General features: G+C 39.2%; 1 protein-coding gene and 1 long non-coding RNA gene across 2 annotated transcripts; both read left to right on the forward strand.

Moving 5' to 3' along the window:
• The first annotated feature begins 3,329 nt into the window (after window positions 1-3,329).
• On the forward strand, window positions 3,330-6,391 carry LOC144693054 (uncharacterized). The gene is made up of 2 exons (XR_013579454.1): window positions 3,330-4,059; window positions 4,280-6,391. It is a non-coding gene; the product is annotated as an uncharacterized LOC144693054 (long non-coding RNA).
• A 2,718-nt stretch (window positions 6,392-9,109) lies between these two features.
• LOC144693473 (uncharacterized) lies at window positions 9,110-21,203 on the forward strand. The gene is made up of 6 exons (XM_078563330.1): window positions 9,110-9,190; window positions 13,431-13,495; window positions 13,600-13,659; window positions 13,735-13,791; window positions 18,619-19,240; window positions 21,068-21,203. Exons 1-5 carry the CDS (start codon window positions 9,145-9,147, stop codon window positions 19,237-19,239), a joined length of 849 nt encoding a protein of 282 aa, XP_078419456.1. The 5' UTR covers window positions 9,110-9,144; the 3' UTR covers window position 19,240; window positions 21,068-21,203.
• Window positions 21,204-22,051: the final 848 nt, after the last annotated feature.

Below are 22,051 nucleotides of genomic sequence, written 5' to 3' on the forward strand. Positions count from 1 at the left end.
TGCTGTGTTTTTTTTCTGAAGGTACTGTAAATACTGTTAGCTTGTTTGTCACTGCGTGGCCAAAACCAGTACTTGATATTGATCTGAATTCCAATGTTTCACTTATTGCATGTAGATATTATATAGCAGTAAGTTAGATGTTAAGTGTGGCTTCCCAGACATCCTGTTTTAAGTTGTACTTTTCCTGGCTTCTTATGATTGAGGTTTTTTGATTCTTAAATAAAATGAGTCTCTTACAGGGCTTAATCTTGTGGGACTTGCTAGATGAAGTGTAGACCAGAGCAGAATAGTTTGGGATCACACCAATACTGCATACGGTCAGCACGAGAAAAGCCCTTTAGCTTGTCAATAAGTTTTTTAGTTGTCCAGTATTCTGATGTCTGCCCTGTCTTGTCCCTCAGCAGTTGTCTTACCTTCTCATTAAATTTAATGGGCCATTTTTGTCTTATTGGAAAAGATCAGTTTTTCCTTGTTGAATGCTACTTAATATATTACAGAATGTTCAAGATCTTAATGCAAGAAAATTCAGACCTATATTTTTAACTTGCTGTAGATTGGCACTGCTGTACTACCTTAAATTTTTTTGCTTTCTGACAAAGGTCATTGCTTATTGTCTGCATTCGTTTTTCTGAAATCATTTATGATCCCTGTCAATTTTTAAACTAAGTATTGTCGATACTGGTAAAACAGGTCAATATATTAAGCAAGAAGGTTGATGATAACACTCAGATTAACACTTTGTCCTTTTATCAGATAGAGGCCAAAAAATGAGAATTAGACTTGCAGTGACCAAGAGCATGGTTAACAGCTGTATTTAAAATCCCAGTAGGGTGGGAAAAGAAATCAATGTTTTCTTAACATGTTACCCCTTTTGCTAATGGGGAATACAAGGCTTGCCACCCCCAGACACCATTTTGATTTCTTTCATTTGTATATTCTCCAAAGAAGCAGAAGTTTCCCTTGTTTATGTAAGGCTCTGTAGGTTCCAACAGAAGTGGCTTTTTTTGAATAGAGTACTGTTTGTCTTATGAAGTCAACCATACAGAAGAAACTTTTTTAGTACATATTATCCAATACACCAACTATTTGCAAAAAACATCCCAAACGCAATGACTAACCCAGTTGCTTTGCAGCTAACCTGATGGCAATGCTAATGGAGGTATACTATGGAGAATATTTAGGGAGATAAGCATGTTACCACAGTACTTCTGGGTATTTTGGACATATCTGACCAGGTTACAGGATAAAGAATAGACCTTGTCTTTCCATTTGGATTCTCAGAACTATGTTGAACTGTTTTTCATTGAATAACTACAGGTCTCATTGGATGATATAGTGGTCTGTTTCATACAGCCTTTGCACCACAACTTTTTGGGCCTGGACTAGTTTTTCAGGACAATCTGAAGATCTACAGGCTCAGATGAATTGATTAGACTACAGAAACTTGGTTAGTGATTTTTTTACTAATGTTCTGGTGCAGTAATACCCAAAAGTACAGTAACTTAATTCCCAGAAAGGGTGTCTGTTTTGAAACAGTAGATATCTTTTAACCACCTGCATTTGAGGTACTACTTGTAAACTGATGGGCACTGGAAAGGAACAGGAGCAATTTGGGGAAGAGGGGCAGGCTGAAGACACTTTTTAAAAAAAAAAAAAAATGTATATTTTTAGACTTGTAAAGAAACCATTGTGATGAACAGCAAGTTGTGGTAAATGGTTGTCCTTCAGACTGGAGGATGGTAGACAGTAGTGTTCCCCAAGTGTCAGGGCTAGGATCATTTTTTTCAAACTTGGATATTGGAATTTTCCACCAAACCTTAACATATGGTAAACAGCTAAAACCATAGCAGTCAACTGCAACATAACAGGTTAGCAGACCTGTGGCAGATGGAATTTAATAGAGAAATGTAAGGATGCATTTTGGTAGAAGGCAGAGGCAATATAGGCTTAATGGCACAGAACTAAAGAGTGTACAGGGACTTTGTTTAGAATCATAAAAGGTTAGTATGCTGATACAGCAAGTAATTAGGAAAGCTGATAGAATGTTAGCATTTATTGCAAGGGGAATTGAATACAAAAGTAGATGTTAGCATTTATTGCAAGGGGAATTGAATACAAAAGTAGTGGTTATGTTTCATTTATGCAGGGTATTGGTGAGACCACATCTGGAGTACTGTGCAGTATTGGTCTCCTTATGTAAGGAAGGATGTAAATGCGTTAGAAGCAATTCACAGAAGATTTACTTGACTAATACATGGAACGAGAGGGTTGTCTTCTGAAGAAAGATTTGATAGGCTAGGCTTGTATCCACTGGAGTTTAGAAGAGTAAGAGACTACTTGATTGAAACATAAGATCCTGAGGGGCCTTGACAGGGTGAATATGGAAAGGATGTTTCCTCGTGGGAGAATCCACAACTAGGGGTTACTGCTTAAAATTTAAGGGGTTGCCCATTTAAGATGGGTTGAGAATTTTTTTTTGAGGGTAGCGAGCCTTTGGAGCTCTGGAACTTTGTATCAAGGTGGTGGAAGCAGTGTGTTTGAATATTTTTAAGGCTGAGGTGCGTAGATACTTGATAAGCAAGGGAATGAAAGTTATCCAGGGTAGGTGGGAATGTGGATTTGAGGTTACAATTGGATTTGCCATCATCTTATTGAATGGCAGAGCAGGCTTGAGGGGCTTGTATGTATGCACAAATCTTTCCCAACATGTCCTGTTAACTTCAAAGTAGTTAACAAAGCATATGGGACCTTGGGTTTCATGAATAGAGACATTTAGTACAAAAACAGGGAAGTTCTGCTGAATGTTTATAAAGCTCTGGTTAGCCCCCATCCTTTAGAATCCAGTTCTGGTCACTGCACTTTAGGAAAGATATGACAGTCCTTTAGTGCAAAGGAGATTTACCAGAATGGTTTTGAAAATTAGGGATTTTAGTTACAAGGTTAAATTGGAGAAACTGGGGCTGTTCTTGGAAGCAAAGGGGGTTGAGGGGAGATTTGATAAAGGTGCGTAAGATAGGTTTTAACAAGGTAGATAAAAGCTGTTCCCATTTGCTGATGGTATAAGGACTTGGGGAGGGGGGGGACTCTTAGGCAGCAAATGATAGTGATCTGGAACTAGCTGCCTACAAGGATGGTGGAAGACGAGACAATTTCAAAAGGAAATTGCATAGACACGAGGGAAATAAACTTGCAGGACTACAAGGATTGAATGGGACTGATTTAGATGGCTCTTAGAGCCAGCATGGACTTGAAGACCTTCCTGGGCCATAATGACATTCTTATGTGTATGGAGTGCATAAATAAATAATCTTTTCACTCGGGTCTAAGTTTATTTCAGTCATGTTGTGGAAATCTCTGGCACCTCTTAGCAAGTTTGAATTCATTCCTTTAAGAATCTTGAATAAAATCTTCAATGAAGCTTTTCTTCAGAATAAGAAATCCCAGGTTTTTTAACCTCCCTTCATAACTCGCTTGCTTGAAGCCAAGTCGTTGGATACCTTTGTTGTAGTCCAATGACTTGAAATATACTCCCAGGTATCATACCATAATGTGCTATTCCTCTTACTATACATCCGAGAATCTAGCTTGCTTTTCTTGTCACGTGCTATTTGTTTTAAAATCAAAAACCACCAGATCCCTTTCCTGTGCTGTTATGTAGTCTATAAACCAATAACTGTCTACTCCACTCTTGATTTAACTTCTCTAGTTTAAATTGTTCTTGCCAATGTTAAATGACATATGTTCACCTCTCCAGCCTACTTTCACCCAATCTTTTTTGCTTATTATTTGTACCCTCCCATCTACACTGGTGTTATCAGCAAACCTAGACATTTGTGCCTCCATCCTCAGATCCAAACCATCTTTACACACTAAACATTACACATTACTAGTATTTCCTTAGCATGTCAATCTGGTTTAGTCAAATTTTTATTCCCCTTTGAAGGCTACTATTGAATCTATAAATATCACCCTGTCAGCCAGTGCATTCTAAATCTTAAGATGAAGAAAGATTTACACTTACATAGCACTTTTCATGATCATACCTCATTTTTACTGTTCGTTGGCTACATTATATCATGTCACCTTGGGTGTCTAATGGCTTGACAGTTTTCTATTTTATGCCCTGTATCTTGGTTTTTATATTCATCCTCATTTACCTGCAGCCAATACAATACAAACAAAATTATATACTAATTTGGGATCAATTGCCTTTCAAGGAAAGGGTACTTTGCCATGAAACACAAAATGAGTAAAGACCTCTGGGTCATAATTATTCAAGTTGCCTTAAGAGACTAACTGGAATCTGATGTATTGTTCAAGCAATTTTCTGCTAACATGAATCGGAAGTAATGAATGAGAGCTGATCAGAAATAAAAGGTATAAATTATGCAGGGCTACAGTAATTTTACAGAAGAGCCACTAACAACATAAAGAGAACCATGAGAAAAACTATCTTGACTATCCTAGGTTTAGGATCCAATCTCTGCTGGTTCCTGAATTGTGATCCCCAGAACCAGCTTGTATGGCTGTTCCATCCAGTAAAACTTCTGTGTTTAAATGTAAATTAAATTTGGAAAATTATATAGTCTGGTTGATTCTTGGCCTTTTGGGCACAATAAAAACCATAATCCTGTACTGCTTTCAGTATTTCTGTTTGAAATGCCCCATCTTACTTGAGCACAAAAATCAAGGCCGACACTCCAGTGCAGTTGAGTGAGAATTGCACTGTTGGAGCTGTCATCTTTCAGATGATACATTAAACCAAGACCTCTTCTGCTTATCTGGTTGGATGTAAAAGATCGCATGGCATTATTTTGAAAAGCAAGGGAGTTATCCCTGGTGTCCTGGCTAATGTTTATCCCTCAACATCACAAACAAAATAAATCATCTGGTCATCACATTGGTATTTGTGGGAGTTTGCTGAGCACAAATTAAAGCTGCTGCGTTTTCTACATAACAACACTTACCACTCGTCAAAAAGTTCTATTGGCTTTGAGGTATCCAGTGATCGTGAAAAGTGCTATATAAGTGCAAGTCTTTCTTCAACTTAAGATTTGGAATGCACTGCCTGATAGGATGGTATTTATAGATTCAATAGTAGCCTTCAAGAGGAAATTTGATAAGTGCTGGAAGGAGGGAAATTGTGGGATATGGGGAAAGAGCAGGAAGCTAGGGGAGGAACTAGATTGCTCTAAAAGTTCTGCTGACACAGATTCAATAGGCTGAATGGCCTCTGTGCTTTACTATTCTATTGATTTTTTTAAACCACTCTGATTATTTATTTCTACTAAATCTGAAATTTCTTATTTTTAGTATTTCATCCAGTGCAGAAATTCAGTTTCTGTGCTGAGAGTACGTATAGACTTAATGAACACAGAAAATAATTTAACATTTATACTGTTCATTGGTTACATTATATCACGTCACCTTTGGTACCTTTAATGGCTTGACAGTTTTCTATCTTATGTCTTCTATCTTGGTTTGTGCATTCATTCTCATCCAGCATTTTACCTGTAGCTTTATGCTTTAGGAGCATCTATTTGGCCATTGTTCTGCACGTTACTTCTAATAATGCCCACAGCGATATTTTTCTCTGTGCTCCCTGTTTTGTAGTATGCACCTATTCTGTACCATATTCATGCTTTTCCTCTCTCTGTTACTCTGCTACCCAGTCTATTTCTTAAACATTCATTTTCCATCACAAAGTTCAACTCTACCTCATGTAGTCGGTGGTGTAAAAAATGTCTAAGGGAATCTTAAGAAATTAATTGTTTGTTTTAGAAATAGCCCTCTCCATTTCCCTTATTTAGAAAAAAAATATTCAGTCTGCCGGGGCTGACAGACACACAATAAGCAGTCAGGATCGATTTACGTTTTCATCACGCAGTCTGTCACCTGACCACGGACCCAGTAAACAACTGGCTAAACAGCGGCTAAACAACTGGGTGAAATTAACCAGATGTCCTTCCATTAGATAAGCAGAGGGGTGAGCTTATGGACCAGGGACTAGAGTGGGAGAGGCATACTTTTGGTAACTGTCATTTTGTAAATGCGTAATTAGATAGGAAGATGTTATTGAATGAGTCATTGCGATTAAATATCCACCAACCCCTAAAATTAAAGTATATGAATGGGCAGTAAAGAAGGAAACAGCGAGGAGAAATGGGGGAGAAGGCTCTTCAGGGTTGCCAGCTTTGATTTAACACCCTGATCACCTAAAGGCGTGCAAAATATTGTAACGGCAGGCAGCAAAGACCAGGCCATTCTGCCCCTCCGTTCTGAGATGCGTAAAACCCCCCCTGTCACAGGTCGTATGTCTCCCATATTTATTCTGATTATGTGTTGTATTTGAACTGTCACTTCTCAATAAACCACTTTAAACTGAACCGTTCTTGACCTCTGAACTCTTGAGTAATTATTTCCCCTGGTCAAATCTTACACTGTTGTCAAAGTATTCTCTACCTGACCTGCCTTACAATCTCTCGGTGATTACTTAATATTCAACCCAATAGTGCCCTTACCCAAAACAAAAACAGAATTACCTGGAAAAACTCAGCAGGTCTGGCAGCATTGGTGGAGAAGAAATCAGTTAACGTTTCGAGTCCTCATGACCCTTCGGCAGAACTGAGTATAGTTAGGAGAAAGGTGAAATATAAGCTGGTCTAAGGTGGGGGGGCGGGGGGAGAGAGAAGTTGAGGGTGGGGTGATTGTGGGGATAAGCAAGCAGTGATAGGAGCAGATAATCAAAAGATGTCACAGACAAAAGGATCAAAGAGGTGTTGAAGGTGGTGATATTATCTAAGAAAAGTGCTAATTAAGAATGGAAGGCAGGATACTCAAGGTACAGCTCTAGTGGGGGTGGGGTGGAAAGACTAACAAAGTTTTAGTTTTAGATTTAAAAATAATGGAAATAGGTGGGAAAAGAAGAATCTATATAAATTATTGAAAAAAAAGGGAGGGGGGAGAAACGGGGTGGGGATGGGGGGATGGGGAGTTTAAGATCTAAAGTTGTTGAATTCAATATTCAGCCCAGAAGGCTGTAAAGTGCCTAGTCGGAAGATGAGGTGCTGTTCCTCCAGTTTGCGTTGGGCTTTACTGGAACAATGCAGCAAGCCAAGGACAGACATGTGGGCAAGAGAACAGGGTGGAGTGTTAAAATGGCAAGCGACAGGGAGGTTTGGGTCTTTCTGGCGGACAGACCGCAGGTGTTCTGCAAAGCGGTCGCCCAGTTTGCGTTTGGTCTCTCCTGGAAAGACCAAACGCAAACTGGGCGACCGCTTTGCAGAACACCTGCGGTCTGTCCGCCAGAAAGACCCAAACCTCCCTGTCGCTTGCCATTTTAACACTCCACCCTGTTCTCTTGCCCACATGTCTGTCCTTGGCTTGCTGCATTGTTCCAGTGAAGCCCAACGCAAACTGGAGGAACAGCACCTCATCTTCCGACTAGGCACTTTACAGCCTTCTGGGCTGAATATTGAATTCAACAACTTTAGATCTTAAACTCCCCATCCCCCCATCCCCACCCCGTTTCTCCCCCCTCCCTTTTTTTTCAATAATTTATATAGATTCTTCTTTTCCCACCTATTTCCATTATTTTTAAATCTAAAACTAAAACTTTGTTAGTCTTTCCACCCCACCCCCACTAGAGCTGTACCTTGAGTATCCTGCCTTCCATTCTTAATTAGCACTTTTCTTAGATAATATCACCACCTTCAACACCTCTTTGATCCTTTTGTCTGTGACATCTTTTGATTATCTGCTCCTATCACTGCTTGCTTATCCCCACAATCACCCCACCCTCAACTTCTCTCTCCCCCCGCCCCCCCACCTTAGACCAGCTTATATTTCACCTTTCTCCTAACTATACTCAGTTCTGCCGAAGGGTCATGAGGACTCGAAACGTTAACTGACTTCTTCTCCACCAATGCTGCCAGACCTGCTGAGTTTTTCCAGGTAATTCTGTTTTTGTTTTGGATTTCCAGCATCCGCAGTAGCTTTTAGCTTCTTGTTTTTAGTGCCCTTACCCATGTGTGATCCTTGACCAGTTGTTCCATGTAACAATCCAATATTGTGTCTGGTTTAATGTTTTCAATTCTATACACTATAAATTTCCTAGCCTGTTTCGGGAAATTTATCCATAACAGCTATGTCTTTTCTTGTTTTGATTACAAATGAATTGGTCTAATCCTTCCTCCTGACCTATTGGTTAATAGCAGGAGTCCAGAGTTAGTTTTCATTCCCTCGTATCTTTGAACTCTGTCGTATTTCTACTCTATGCATACGTACCTGCTCTACGTGTTTGCCCTTGAATTGTCATCTATCAAACCCAACTTTGTAATACAGCATCTAGCTCTGCATCTTTTCTTCGTGTCATTCTTTATTTTCTAAGTCTGCTCTACTTCATACCTGCCTTATTTAATTTTAATATCTCATTACCTTTGCAAGTGGAACAGGGATAATTCTGAGTTTACCACCTTTTTCTTAATTTTAGTGTTGATACTCAGCCAGCGCTCTAATCCTGCCGACTGCATACAACAGAATACAGAAACTAATCTGAGACTACAGTCTAAAATAATCAACACATTGCAGACCCTGTGTGGCTACTCTAATATGTGAGCAGATATATTTGTAAGAGTCGCACATACACATATATTACAACCGCATAAACCATTTTCAACAAGAACATGAGAAATGTTACATTTTAAAGTCTCTTGCAGGGGTTCCCACGTTTTACTTACGCAATTGAATAAAGATGAAAATGAATTAGGAAAGTGATAATCACTTGATGCCACTGTTCAATGAACAGAATAAAAGTGCCAAGCTGCCTCGACTAGTAATGTTGATGCTTAACAGTTATCCACTGTTAATTTCTCTTTGGGCGGAGGGGTTTTTTTTCACCTGTTCCCAGCTGTTTCTGTTTAAGTGATAGAAGTTGTAAACTGCTCCCACCTCCACTCCAATCAGATCGCTCCCCGGACAGAGTTCTCCCATCAGCCAATGGAGATCCTAGGCTTGCCCGGGCTGCATTTGAATTGTAATGTCCAGTCGCGATAACAGTGAAATGAATCAAGCCTGTTATAAAAGTTAAAATAAAATTGGCCACATTTGGTTCGATAGTTTTCTGTTTCAGGAGGACGAGCAACCATGTCAGGCAGGAGGAGAAAGAGGCGACTTCGCTGTTGTGCTCTAGGTAAAGGAGGGTGTTGTGATCTGACTCTGCCTGGGTTTTTGTCAGAAGAGACAAATTGTTGCGGTTTTTTTCTTTTTCTATTGTGCCAACTAGATTTGGCTAATGTAATACCTAACTGGACTGCTACAAACTGGTATCACACAGATGGGGTGCAAAGTATTATTAATTGGTGGGTTAAAGCCAGTTGCTGTCTGTCTTGTTTGCTTTATTCTTACAATGAATTTACGGTCTTTAATTTGATCCTGCCCGCTATGGAATATGGGAAAGCCTGATATCGACTATTGCGGAAAAACCAATATCAACACATTTATTTATGGCCACCATTTTAGTTTCGCAAACTTGTACATCATTATGTGTCAAAAGTGGATTAGTTATTCTATCAAGATGGAGACATATTGGGGTCTTACTGGATGTGCTAGTCAACCAAATCTGTGTAAATCTTGCACAAACGTCTGCTGTGTTGCAGGGGAATCCTCTGTGGTTCAAGACTCACTCCAGATACATGAGCATCTTACCTCGGGTGTCACTTCGATACAGTATTTGTGAGAGTTCTACGTTGCTGGAGGTGTTTTCTTCAAGATTGGATGTTAAATCCTCGAGATCCCCTTGCCCTCTTGGGAATATCCACGGCATTATTTTACATTTTCCTTGGTGGAATGATGCACTTGTTGCTTTGTTCTACCATGGAAAGATTGGAATGAAATGGGTGTAGCCCTGAATAAATGTGGGATGACCTAAGTGCATATGTTGAGTTCTAAATAAAGGTCATTGACCTAAAACGTTGAATTTGATTCTCACAGATGCTGCCAGGTTTGCTAAGTATTTCCAGCAGCTTTGGTTTTTATTTCAGGTTTCCAGCTTCTGCAGTGTTTCGATTATGTATAGGGTGATGTGTCTGTTTTTTGCTTTCCTTTTTATGGTTGTGGTTTTAAAGATGGTTACAGTTGAGTGCTTGAGGCTGTATAAGTTAGATGTGTGAAACTTATGCTGGTTTGGAATCTGAAAAGGTGTATAACTTAATGTGAGAAAGGATTTTTTTTTAAGCTTGGGAAATAATCAATGCTAAAAACAATCATCATATAGTGATGAGTACCCAGATTATTCCACAAAGCCCTGATACCACATAAGTAATTTTCCTGAGTAATTTTTATGAATAATTAAAGGTAAAGTGTGCTTATTTTTATTGGGGGCGGGGGGAAGTTCACTCAAATGAACATGAGTACCAATGTCGATTTAATGTAACTTGTGTCTCAGTGCAAACTTTGTGTAACATTTCAAACCTATTCAAGGTGGCAACCTGGTGGGGAACATATGAACATAGGACTCAGGAGTAGGAGCTCAGCCTTGAATAAATTCAATGACCCAACCTCCACTGTTTTCTGGGGAAGAGAATTCCACATGCCAACAACATCCTGAGAGAAAAAAAAAATCTCCCCATCTCTGTCTTTAAATGGGTAACTTCTTATTTTAATACTCTGTCTCCTAGTTTCAGTCTTCCCTATAGAAGGAAACATCCTCCTGGTATCTACCCTATCAAACCCCCTCAGGATCTTATATGTTTCAACAACAGGCACAATGTACATGTTCTTTCTGTCTGCAAAAAACAGGGCCCTGTGTATTAATATATGTAGCTTCCAGTACAAACAAATGCACCACCCAACTGACAATCTTAAATTGGTTGCCAGCGTAGTTCTTAACACACTGAGGACTGAGCAAATGTTATTCAATTGCAGAATCATTGTTTGCAGCAGGCAGGGTACAGACCGTACCCAACCAACCCATGCTTGCAAAACTCAAAACAGTGTCCAACATTAGATGTGATTCTGCAATTGGACAACATTTGCTCAACAATCCTCAGCGTGCTAAGAGTTTCGCTGATAACCAATTTAAGATTGTCAGTCAGGCTCTCAGTGTGGTGTATTTGCATGTTCTTGAAGCTACATATACTAATACACAGGGCCCTGTTCTTTGCAGACAAAAAGAACATGTACCCACATTGTGCCTGTTTCAGCTAAACAAAATGAGTGACAGCCGTTCACTGACTCATTCCTCAGGGCAATGCCTCGACAAATCAGGGACAAGATGCCTGGTTTAAATTTCAAACAATGTTTGGCAGTTAACTGTCAGCCACCATCACAGGTGCATTCTTCATGGCAACACCTCTACCAATCAGTGTCCACTTGCCAACCAATCAGCGCTCTGAGTATAAATTGTTGTTTTCCCCTTCTATTGGCATTCTTGTGAAGTGTCCTGATGAGTGCGAGATGAAAAGCTTTGACATGTTGAAAAAGAAAAAGAGACAATACTCAAGTTCTGTACTACCAAATGTCTACTTGGAATTAGCATCCTTGAAAATTACCAGGGCTGGATGAAATGTATCCCAGGCTTTTAAAAAGAAGCCAGGGAGGAAATTGCAAAGGGTCTGGTCATCATTTTCCAATCCTTACTGGATATAGATGAGGTGCCAGTGGACTGGAGGTCTGCTAATGTTGCACATTTGTTTTAAAAGGGATCGAGTAATAGACCAAATAATTAAAGGGCAGTTAGTTTGAGCTCAGTAGTGGGCAAATTATTGGAATCAATTCTGAGGGACAGGATAAACTGTCACTTAGAAAAACATGGACTAATCAAGGACAGTCAACATGGATTTGTTAAGGGAAAGTTGTATTTGGCTAATTTGGTTGAATTTTTTGAGGAAGTAACAGGAAGGATTGACGAGGGTGGTGGAGTTGATGTGGCCCACGTGGATTTTAGCAAGGCTTTTGACAAGGTCCCACATGACAGACTGGTTTAAAAAAATAAATAAAAGCCCATGGGATCCGGGGGAATGTTAGCAAGCTGGATACAAAATTGGCTCAGCGGCAGGAAACAAAGGGTCATTGTTGATGGATGTTTTTTGTGACTGTTAGGCTGTTTCCAGTGGGGTTTCATAGGGCTCAGTACTAGGTCTTCTGCATTTTTGTAGTGTGTATTTTAATGATCCGGATTCAAATGTAGGGGGAATGATCGAGAAGTTCGCAGACAACACAAAAATTGACTGTGCAGTAGATAGCGAGGAGGATTGTTGTAGACTGCAGGAAGATATCAATGGATTGGTTAGGGGGGGCAGGATAAATGGAATTCAACCCAGAGCAAAATGGTGGTGTATTTGGGGAGATCAAACAAGGCAAAGGAATGCACAATAAATGGGGGGATACTGAAAGGTGTAGATGATGTGAGACAGCCTTGGAATGAATGTCCACAGAAGATAGCAGAACAGGTCGATAAGGTGGTTAAGAAGGCATTTGGAATCCTTTCATTTATTAGCTGAGGCTTAGAATATAACAGCAGGGAGGTTATGCTGGAACTATATAAAATATTAGTTAGGCCACAAATGAGCACTGTGTGCAGTACAGGTCACCTCATTACAGAAAGGTTGTAATTGCATTAGAGAGGGTACAGAGGAGATTTACGGGGATGCTGCCAGGACTGGAAAATTGCAGCTATGAGGAAAGGTTGGATAGGCTGGGGTTGTTCTCTTGGAACAGAGGGGGCTGATGGGAGATTTGATAGAGATGCACAAAATTGAGGGGCCTGGATAGAGTGAATAGGAAGGGCCTATTTACCTTGGCAGAGAGGCTGGTGACTAGGGGCCATAGATTTAAAGTGATTGGCAGAAAAATTAGAGGGAATATGAGGAAAGTTTTCCCCCCAGAGGGTTGTTGGGATCTGATTCTCACTGTCTGAAAGGGTAGTAGAGGCAGAAACCTTCAATTCATTTAAAAGGTGTCTGGATATGCACCTCAAATGCTGTAACCTGCAGGGCTATGAACCAAATGCTGGAAAGTGGGATTAGGCTGGGTGGCTCATTTTTCGGCTAGTGCAAACACAATGGGTAAACTTCCAATGATTCTATAAAGGCAGCAAAATGCCCCAAGACACTTAACAGGATGGTTGTCAGTCTAGATTTAACACTGCGACACAAGATACTGGGACATTTTAAAGTGCCTCTTAAAAGAGGAGAGAATTGTTGTGGTTTAGGGAGGGAAATCCATAGCATAAGGCTTAGACAGCTGAAGGCGTGACTGCCAATGGTGGATGAAAGAAAATGGGATGTGAGACAATTAAAGCTTGTATATTTAAAGTCTTAATTTTGTTCACCAACTGCTTTTTTTGGTTGTCCCTTGCACAGGGGACATTCTGAAATTCTGTTTACCCATATTATAATAATTTATTTTAACTAATGGTTATTTTCTTTCAGAATTTCCAAGCGCAAATGTACATAAAACTCCAGACTTCATGGAAGTATTGGCAACTCAATACAATGTAACGTGAGAAGCATTAAACACTTTTTTTTAAAGTAATTTTTAATTTTGTAAAAAATCGGTGAATAGATAAGTAACATGTTTCTTCACCCCCCCCCCCCCAAGGAAAAATGTAAAGTAGAATCAAGTACAGAATCTGAATCTGATGCCTGCACTGCTAATGAGGTAATTTTCCCTTTCATTTATGAGGTTAAAAGGTTAAACATATTTTTAAAATATTGCTTTCTTTATTCCTTACAGGCATTGATGAACCCAAGTTTAGCTGATTCTATAAAGAATCACGAAACAGTGAAACAAGTAAGTATTGGAAACTTAAAGTAAATGTTGGCATCTCATTTTCAGTGTCTAGTGTTGATCCTCTACACCCGTGAATGAAGGTTGGTCCCTTGGCTTGATTGTAATTGTGGAGTGGAGCATATGCTCAACCATGAAGTAACAGATTGTGGGTGAATACAATTCTTCTACTAATGGCCTATAGTGTTTTACGGGTGCCCAGCTTGGAGCTGCTGGATCTGTTCTGAATCTATCCCATTTTTCATGGTTGTGGATCTGTGCAATACTATAGAGAATGTCCTTAGTGTTAAAACAGGAGTTCACCACCTCCAGTGATGCATGGTGGTCACTCCTGCCAATACTTTCTTGGACACAACATCAGGTAGATTGGTGAGGATGAGGTCCAAGTAAGTTTCTTTCTTGTGTTGGTTCTCTCACCACAGCCTGCAAGACCAGTCTGGCAGATGTGACCTTCAGGTTCAGTTAGTGGCTCAGTAGCACCATCACTTAGTAATGGACATTTAAGTCACTCACCAGCATTCATTTCTGTGCCCTTGGTACCCTCGGTGCTTCTTCCAAGTGATTTTTCAGCATTTAGGAGCACTGCTTCATCAGCTGATGGAGTGTGGTAATCAGGAGGAGGTTTCTTTTATGTTTGACTTGATGTCATGAGACTTCAAGTGCTCTGCAATCAATATTGAGGACTCCCAGGATCATTCCCTCCAGACTGTATACCATTGTGCTGCCACCCCTGGTGGGTCTGTCCTATGAGAGGGACAGGATATAACCAGGGATGGTGATGGAGGAGCCTGAGGTATTGGCTGTAAGATGTGATTCGGCAAGTATGCCTATTCCAACTTGTTGCTCGACTAGTCTCTGGGGCAGCTCTCCCAATTTTGGCACAAGACCCCAGATGTTAGTACGGAGAACTTTGCAGGGTTGACTGGACTGAGTGTGCTTTTGTCATGTCTGAAGCTGGTACCTAGGTCAATACTGGTAGTCTCTCCATTTTTTTTGCTTTGTAGCTTTTGTAGTGCTTTGATAAACTGAGTCTACTGCTAGGCTATTTCAGAAGATCAATAAGAGTCAACCACATTGCTGTGGCTCTGGAGCCACATATAGGCCAGACTGCGTAAGGGCAAGAGATTTCCCTTCTTATAGGACATTAGTGAATTAGTGGGTTTTTATGACAATCAGTTTGTTTTATGATTACCATTGCTGATTCTAGCTTTTTATCTCCAGATTTATTTAATTAACTGAATTTAAATTCCTCAGCTGCTATGGTGGGATTTGAATTCATGTCTCTGGATCATTAGTCCAGGCCTTTGATTTGGTAGCCCAGTAAGACTGTTACTACACCCTTATTTTTCATAATTTTAAATTGTTATTGAGTCTCTAAGCAGATGAAATAGTCTATTCTTCTATAAAAACCATTCATAATTTTCAAAAGCTCTTAAATCTCCTCTTGGCCGTCTTCTCTGATCCAATGGAAATCGTTCCAGTATCTAAAGTTTCTCTTAACTATGGTTTTCCACCCTTGGCATATATCTAGTGAGTATATGTTCTCTCTGGTTTTAATGCCCTTTCTCCAATAGGATGCTTGAAATTGTGCACACTAATCTAACTGTAGCTTAAACAATATTTTGTAAAAGAAAATCATTATTACTTTATTCTTGTAATCGATAGCCCTATTTAGAAAAGCCAAATTTCTATTGGCCCCTTTTATACCTTTTATCTTGTTGTTTGAGGGAATTATGTATTTGAACCCTGGCATCTCTGCTTATCTACACCCTTAAGTGTCTTTCTATAGAGTGTGTTATCTTATAGTTTATTTCTCTCTTAACATGTGTTATCTCACACTTCTCCACATTAAATCGAATCTGCCATTTGTCTGCCAATTCCACTAACCTATCTAACTTTCGTGTCTTTTCCATCCTCCTTATTGTTTGCTATAGTCTTGAAATTTGCTGATGACACAAAGTTAAAGATTTTGTTCCTTTATGCTCGTATACTCAAATTGCTTATATACTGAAGCGGACCCAAAGCTGACTCCTGAAGTACACCCCTTTCACCCTTCTTGAATCCAGGAAACATCCATGTGCTTTGAAACCATGAAACCCTTTGTTTCTTCTCCATTGCCCAAAAGTCCATCTCTAGTATCACATTTCATATTGAACCATGTTTCTATTTTTTTCTGGTGCGCTACTTGAGAAACCTTTTATTGAATGCTTTTTAAAAATCTAGATAGGAAGAGGAGTAGGCTATTTTAGCTCCACGAGCATGTTCTGCTACCATTCAGTGAGATCATGGCCGATATGCGACCTAACTCCATGTAACTGCCTTTGCCCCATTATCCCTTAGATTTTTGTTAGCCAAAAGCTATTATCAATCTCAGTTTTTAAAACTATCAATTAATTTTAAAATCAAATGTTGTTTTTGGAAGATAGCTCCAAACTTCTACCAGGTTTTGTGTGTAGAAATGTTTCCTAGTTCCCACCTAAAAGATTTGACTAATTTTTAGAGTCTAGGCCTAGACTCCCTAACCAGTGAAAATAGTTCCTCTCTGTCTACCCTATCTGTTTCCCTTAATATCTTGAAAACCCAAGCAAATATCAAATTAACCCTTAGCCATCTAAATTCCAGAGAATACTATCCTAGTTTGTGTAATCGCTCCTGGTTATTTAACCCATGACCTATCTAACTTTCGTGTCTTTTCCATCCTCCTTATTGTTTGCTATAGTCTTGAAATTTGCTGATGACACAAAGTTAAAGATTTTGTTCCTTTATGCTTGTACACTCAAATTTAGATGGCTAAGGGTTAATTTGATATTTGCTCGGGTTTTCAAGATATTAAGGGAAACAGATAGGGTAGATAGAGAGGAACTATTTTCACTGGTTAGGGAGTCTATGCATCATTTTGTTAAATCTACGCTACATTCTTACCAAGGCCAGCCTAAACCTTCCTAAGTTGGGATGCTCTGAACTGCTTGCAGTATTCCAGGTGTGGTTTAAACAGGGCTTTGTATAGCTGAAGCATAACTTCTATTCCCTAGTGTTCTAGACCTCTAAATATAAAGGATGTATTAGCCCTTTTGATCTATTTTCAGTACCTGTTCCTGACATTTTAATGACCAATGTACCTGGATCCCTCCAAGTCTGTTTAGACCTCCACTGTTTCTAGCTTTCACCATTTCACGATATTTATTGCATTTCTTTTATCTATCCAATATGTTACTTTTAATTTTCTAATAAATTTGTCAAACACAACATGCGTTTGGTGAAAAAAGAAAAATACTGCAGATGCTGGAAATCTAAAATAAACTGATGGAAGGTCACAACCTGAAGCGTTAACCCTTTCTTTCTCCTCAGATGTTGCCACACCTGAGTATTTCCAGCATTTCCTGTTTTTCTTACTGTCTTTAATGAATATGTGCTGGAAGTCCTTGATTGCCTCAAGCATTTCCAACTTCTTAAAAACAAAAAACTACTGCAGATGCTGGAAATCCAAAACAAAAACAGAATTACCTGGAAAAACTCAGCAGGTCTGGCAGCATCGGCGGAAAAGAAAAGAGTTGACGTTTCGAGTCCTCATGGGTCAACGTTTGCTTGTTAAAGTCATTTGAAGAAAAGTGAGGGGACAAATTGCAGTAGCTTTATTCAGATAAAATTTATATCTGGTGTTATTAAACATGACTACTGATTTAACACCCATTGTAGCTTTAGCTGGTGTTTGACGAATTCATAATCTCTAAACTTCTGAGATTGTCTTTTCTTGTCCTTACTTGAATTTTAAAAAACACATAGTGGAATTTTGAAAGCACATAGAAACCTAGTCAATTGTGCAATGTTGATTAATCAGAAAATGTTTAGATTCTGATTATTAGAGAGAAACTTCCAGGAACCAATCCTAAAAATGCCAAATTTAATGCTTGTAGAAATAATTTCAAAAGTACTTTCAAAATCCCAGGAATCCAGAAGTGAGCCAATTCACACATCCCACCACAAATTTTGTCATTCCAAGTCCCACCTTCAACAGTGATAACCAAACCAAAAGATCCTCTGCACACTGGCAAAGTCGAGGACTCCCATTCCAGTGCAGCTAAACTTCACAACCTTAGCCAGTTGAGCTAAATGACATATCTATTTCCAATTGCTACTGTGTACCAACTTGCTGTGTATTCACAGCTCTAAAATGATTGAGATTTAAAATATACCTATACAGGTAAAGGTGCATGTCTTGTGTTTTCACAGTATAATGGGTAGGTCTGAGAAATTCGATCACAAAGCACCAGCAACCAAAAATACCATCTGAGAAAAAGTGAATTTTACTTTCACTGTCTGATGCTCCCTGCATGGTATAAACATCCTTACTGTAATACAATGGTATATCCCCAGGATATATTACAGGGGATTTGGTAGTAATTACTGAACTACTGAGCCTCAAGTGAGGCTGGAGATTAGAAGAAATCTGTATACCAATCCCCACATTTTAATATGGACTAAATTCCTAGCTAAACAAAATAAATATTCAAACTCTTATGATTAATGGGATAGAATCCTGTAAGGGCGGATTGTAGATAATTAAACTTTGCAGTGGGATGGTGAATGAGTATTTCATAGAATGCTAAATTTTGGTTGTAAGAATTAATATACTGAAATTTTGCTTGCTTTAATGGATTGGGGGAATTAATAGCTTTGGTTTAGAAGTTTTCTTTGTAAATAGTTGCATCCTTCAGGAGATTTGAGTTGTGTGGTATCGGTGATGGCGCAAAACTTGAATCTGGAGAAGGAAGATGATTGCTGGGTCTCGTATTGTAAGTAATTTTTAATAATTACTTTCCCAAAATTTAGTATTTGGATCCATATGATGGAGACTTGGAAAGTACGTCAAGTGAATCGGATAGTAGTAGAGGTTTTCTGCTAGATGCTTACACCGAGAAGATAAATTATCAGTCCCATACCATTGGAGCAATTGATGGAAAGAAGTTGTCAATAAAACCATACAAACAGTCCTTTCAGACAACTTTTGAGCCGGTTTGTAATTATAAAGAATTAAACTCCACACAAATGGAACCTGTGCCCACTGCTGATGTGCTTCTACAATCTTCCAGTGAATCGGAAGTACTTTCTAACAGAGTACATGATCTGACATTTCCAAAAAATAGACTTGTCTCAAATACCAAACAGAAGCAGTTTGGATCATTAGATTTGGGGGTGCTGACTGACTGTCCTGCTGTAAACTCAGATATTGCAGGAGAACATGGATTTATGAGCACGCTAACTCAGAAAAGCCCTGGAAAACATTACCCCAGACACCCAAATGCACACCTGTGCTCAGGACGAACCTTAAAGGTTTCTCATGAAAGATTAATTGAAGGAAAGTTCACGCCAAAGAGAAAACTTGGAAACTCTTTGATTGATGTAGGCAATGACCGGATAAGTAAAAAGAAAAGCTGTGTAATTAAAAACTGAGGTAAGCTATTGTCTAGTGAAATGCTTAAAAACAATGTACTTATTTGAACTGTAGCATTACTTAATGTATATATTAATTAACATTACTCTTTATTTGAAATTTGTGCGCTCATCAAAATGTTGCTGGGCAATGGAATGTCTTTCCCATTTCATGCATCCAATGTTAGCATTAATAACTCTTAGCTCAGGTTTAACCTGGGAGATTGACTAAGGTTCTACCAAAATAACACTGCCTCAGTCCAAGCAAAAAATATGTTTGATATGGAATGTTATTTTCTAAACTTTTTTTGTCTCCTGAAGCAATTGACATTTTATCTTGCTGCTGTAAAGTTTGGTGGGTGCTGACAACCTTAGTACCTCTCCCAAGTTGCCAGTCTTGTGAATGCCACTGAATTTTGGCAGGTTGTGGAGGCAGGACAGGTACAAGCCCCATCATTCTCTATTGCGTGGGGCCAATGCTGTATTGGATACCTCAGTACAGACCAAGTCTCAAACTTTAGAACTTTCTGTTCTATGATTTAATACCAAACCCAACTAGTGCATTTATTTAGTAAGGCATTGTGGAAGCTCTATAACAGAGTTTGTGAAACACCAAATTTGTGGTATGAAGTTAATCTTTTAATTGAAGCCATTTTGTTTCCACTAAGATGAAAACTGCTTTTTGATAGGATGTGTAACTGAGATTTTACTGAGACTGTTGATTTTGGACTTACTATTTTGGCATAGTTTAAGGTATGGATAGGATTATTCCTTTGCTCAATATGGGCAATTCTGGCAAAGCTGCACTTATTGCTCACCCTTAGTTATACTGATAATCATCTCCTTCTAGAGTGATTGATTGTTTTTACAAACTGCATCAATTCTAGGCCACTTCAGACAGCGTTAAGAGTCAACAATAAAGTATGGGATAGTACTTGTGTATAGGCTGGACCAGGCAAAGGTGGAAGGTTTCCTTCCCTGAAGGACAAAAATTGTAATTTTTCTCTGCTATTTCTAAGACTTCTATTTAAAGAGCCTCATTTAAACCATGCACCTAGAAATTCATACTGTCACTGGGCTCTTGCAGTGTGTGTGTGTAGTTTTAAATCTTTGTTCAGTAGAAGTTTAAAAGAATCCACTGTGATTCCTACCATTTTGAATTAGCAAGCATTAACGGTCACACATTGAAATATATCATTGCCATGTAGGATCTGCATATCTAATAGGTCTTGGTGTTATGTTTTTCTCCCCACTCCAAGTTTTAGGGCTCGTGAGACATCTTTATTATTGGGGAGGATAAGACAAACTTTATTTTCTAATACTGAACCACCATATTCTGGTGTCATTAAAGCATACCCTTTTCACTGAAACATCATTCAAGGGGAGGTGAGGCCTGTAGATATCTGAAAAATGTAGTTGACAGGAAAAATCTTAGTTTGATGCAATAATTGTCCAGCAATAGGGGCTTAATACACTGCCTTGATTTACATTAAGTAGAAAGAAACTGCAAACAAAATTTATAGCTTGTTCCATTTTCAGTTAGAGAGCCCATCAGTAAATAGGAGTCCTGGTCTTGGTGGAACAGGTCAGTTTATGCAATAGTTGTTAGCATGCATTGTATTCAGTCCCAAATAGTTTCATCCCAGAGCCCCTCAAAGGTGGAAGTGAAGTTGGGAAGAATGAGAAATTCTTATCTGTAGTCTGACCTGAAACTGGGTAAATTCAGTTCTAATAAAGGAGGAAAGATGGGAGGAGGCTCACGTGGAACATAAATTCCAGTACGGAGTGGATAGGCTGAATGGCCTATTTGTTCGATTGTAATGTGATTCATTCAATGTTTTATTTTTAGGGGTGAAGAGAATCCAGTGAGCCATTGGATATATCCGTCAAGAGGAACCTTGAATGTGATTGCAGTTGTATACAAGTTGTAAACAATTGAAGCTTTGCTTTCAAACTTATATGCAAATTAAATATTATAGCAAAGGCATGGTCTGCTCTAGCCTTTAATTTAAGTGGCAGGCCTGGAAATGGCCTTATGCTCCAACTCAAATATTGGACAAGTGCCTGAAATATACATAATTACTGCAAAAGTCTTTGTTGAGGAGTACTTATGATTCATTCAGTCCCTTCTAAAAGCAAAATGGTAATTCAAAGCTAAGTTTAAATAACAATTAAAAACATAGGAAGCCATTGAGTCTGTTGTGTCCATGCTCTTTGCAAGGGAAACTCAGCTATTCCCGCTCTGCTAGTCCTGTCGTTATTTCTCTTCAGATAATTTTCCAATTTGCTTTTGAAAGCCATGATTAAACCTGCTTCCACCACACACACACACACACTCAGGCAGTGCATTCTAAAGTTTTCTCAGGTCTTTTGCCTTTAAGTTGGTGTCACCTGGTTCTTGATCTTTATGCCAATGGGAAGTTTCTCCCTATCCACTGACCCCCTTGTGATTTTGAACACCTCTATCAAATCTTCTTTCAACCTCCAAGGAGAGCAGCCTCAGCTTCTCCAATCAAATACCCAAATGCAGCAAGACATGGACAATATCCAAGCTTCGGCTGACAAGTGGCAAGTAACATTTGTGCCACGTAAGTGTCAGGCAATGACCATCTACAACAAGATAATCCAACCATCGCCCCATGATGTTCAATGGCATTACCCCATTATCAACATCCTGGGGTTACCATTGCCTAGAAACTGGACTAACCATATAAATACTGTGACAAGAGGTCAGAGGCTAGGAAACATGTGACGAGTAACTCACTTCCTGACTCCCCAAAGCCTGTCCACCACCTACAAGGCACAAGTCAGGAGTGTGATGGAATATTCCCCG

Source organism: Cetorhinus maximus, chromosome 18 (genome assembly GCF_964194155.1).
Source record: "Cetorhinus maximus chromosome 18, sCetMax3.hap1.1, whole genome shotgun sequence".
NCBI lineage: Eukaryota > Metazoa > Chordata > Chondrichthyes > Lamniformes > Cetorhinidae > Cetorhinus > Cetorhinus maximus.

Coding starts and splice junctions, on each gene's coding strand:
- LOC144693473 (XM_078563330.1), top strand. CDS start 9,145: ATGTCAGGCAGGAGGAGAAAGAGGCGACTTCGCTGTTGTGCTCTAG. Junction 13,660..13,734: donor ATGCCTGCACTGCTAATGAG/GTAATTTTCCCT, acceptor TATTCCTTACAG/GCATTGATGAACCCAAGTTT. Junction 13,792..18,618: donor ATCACGAAACAGTGAAACAA/GTAAGTATTGGA, acceptor CCCAAAATTTAG/TATTTGGATCCATATGATGG.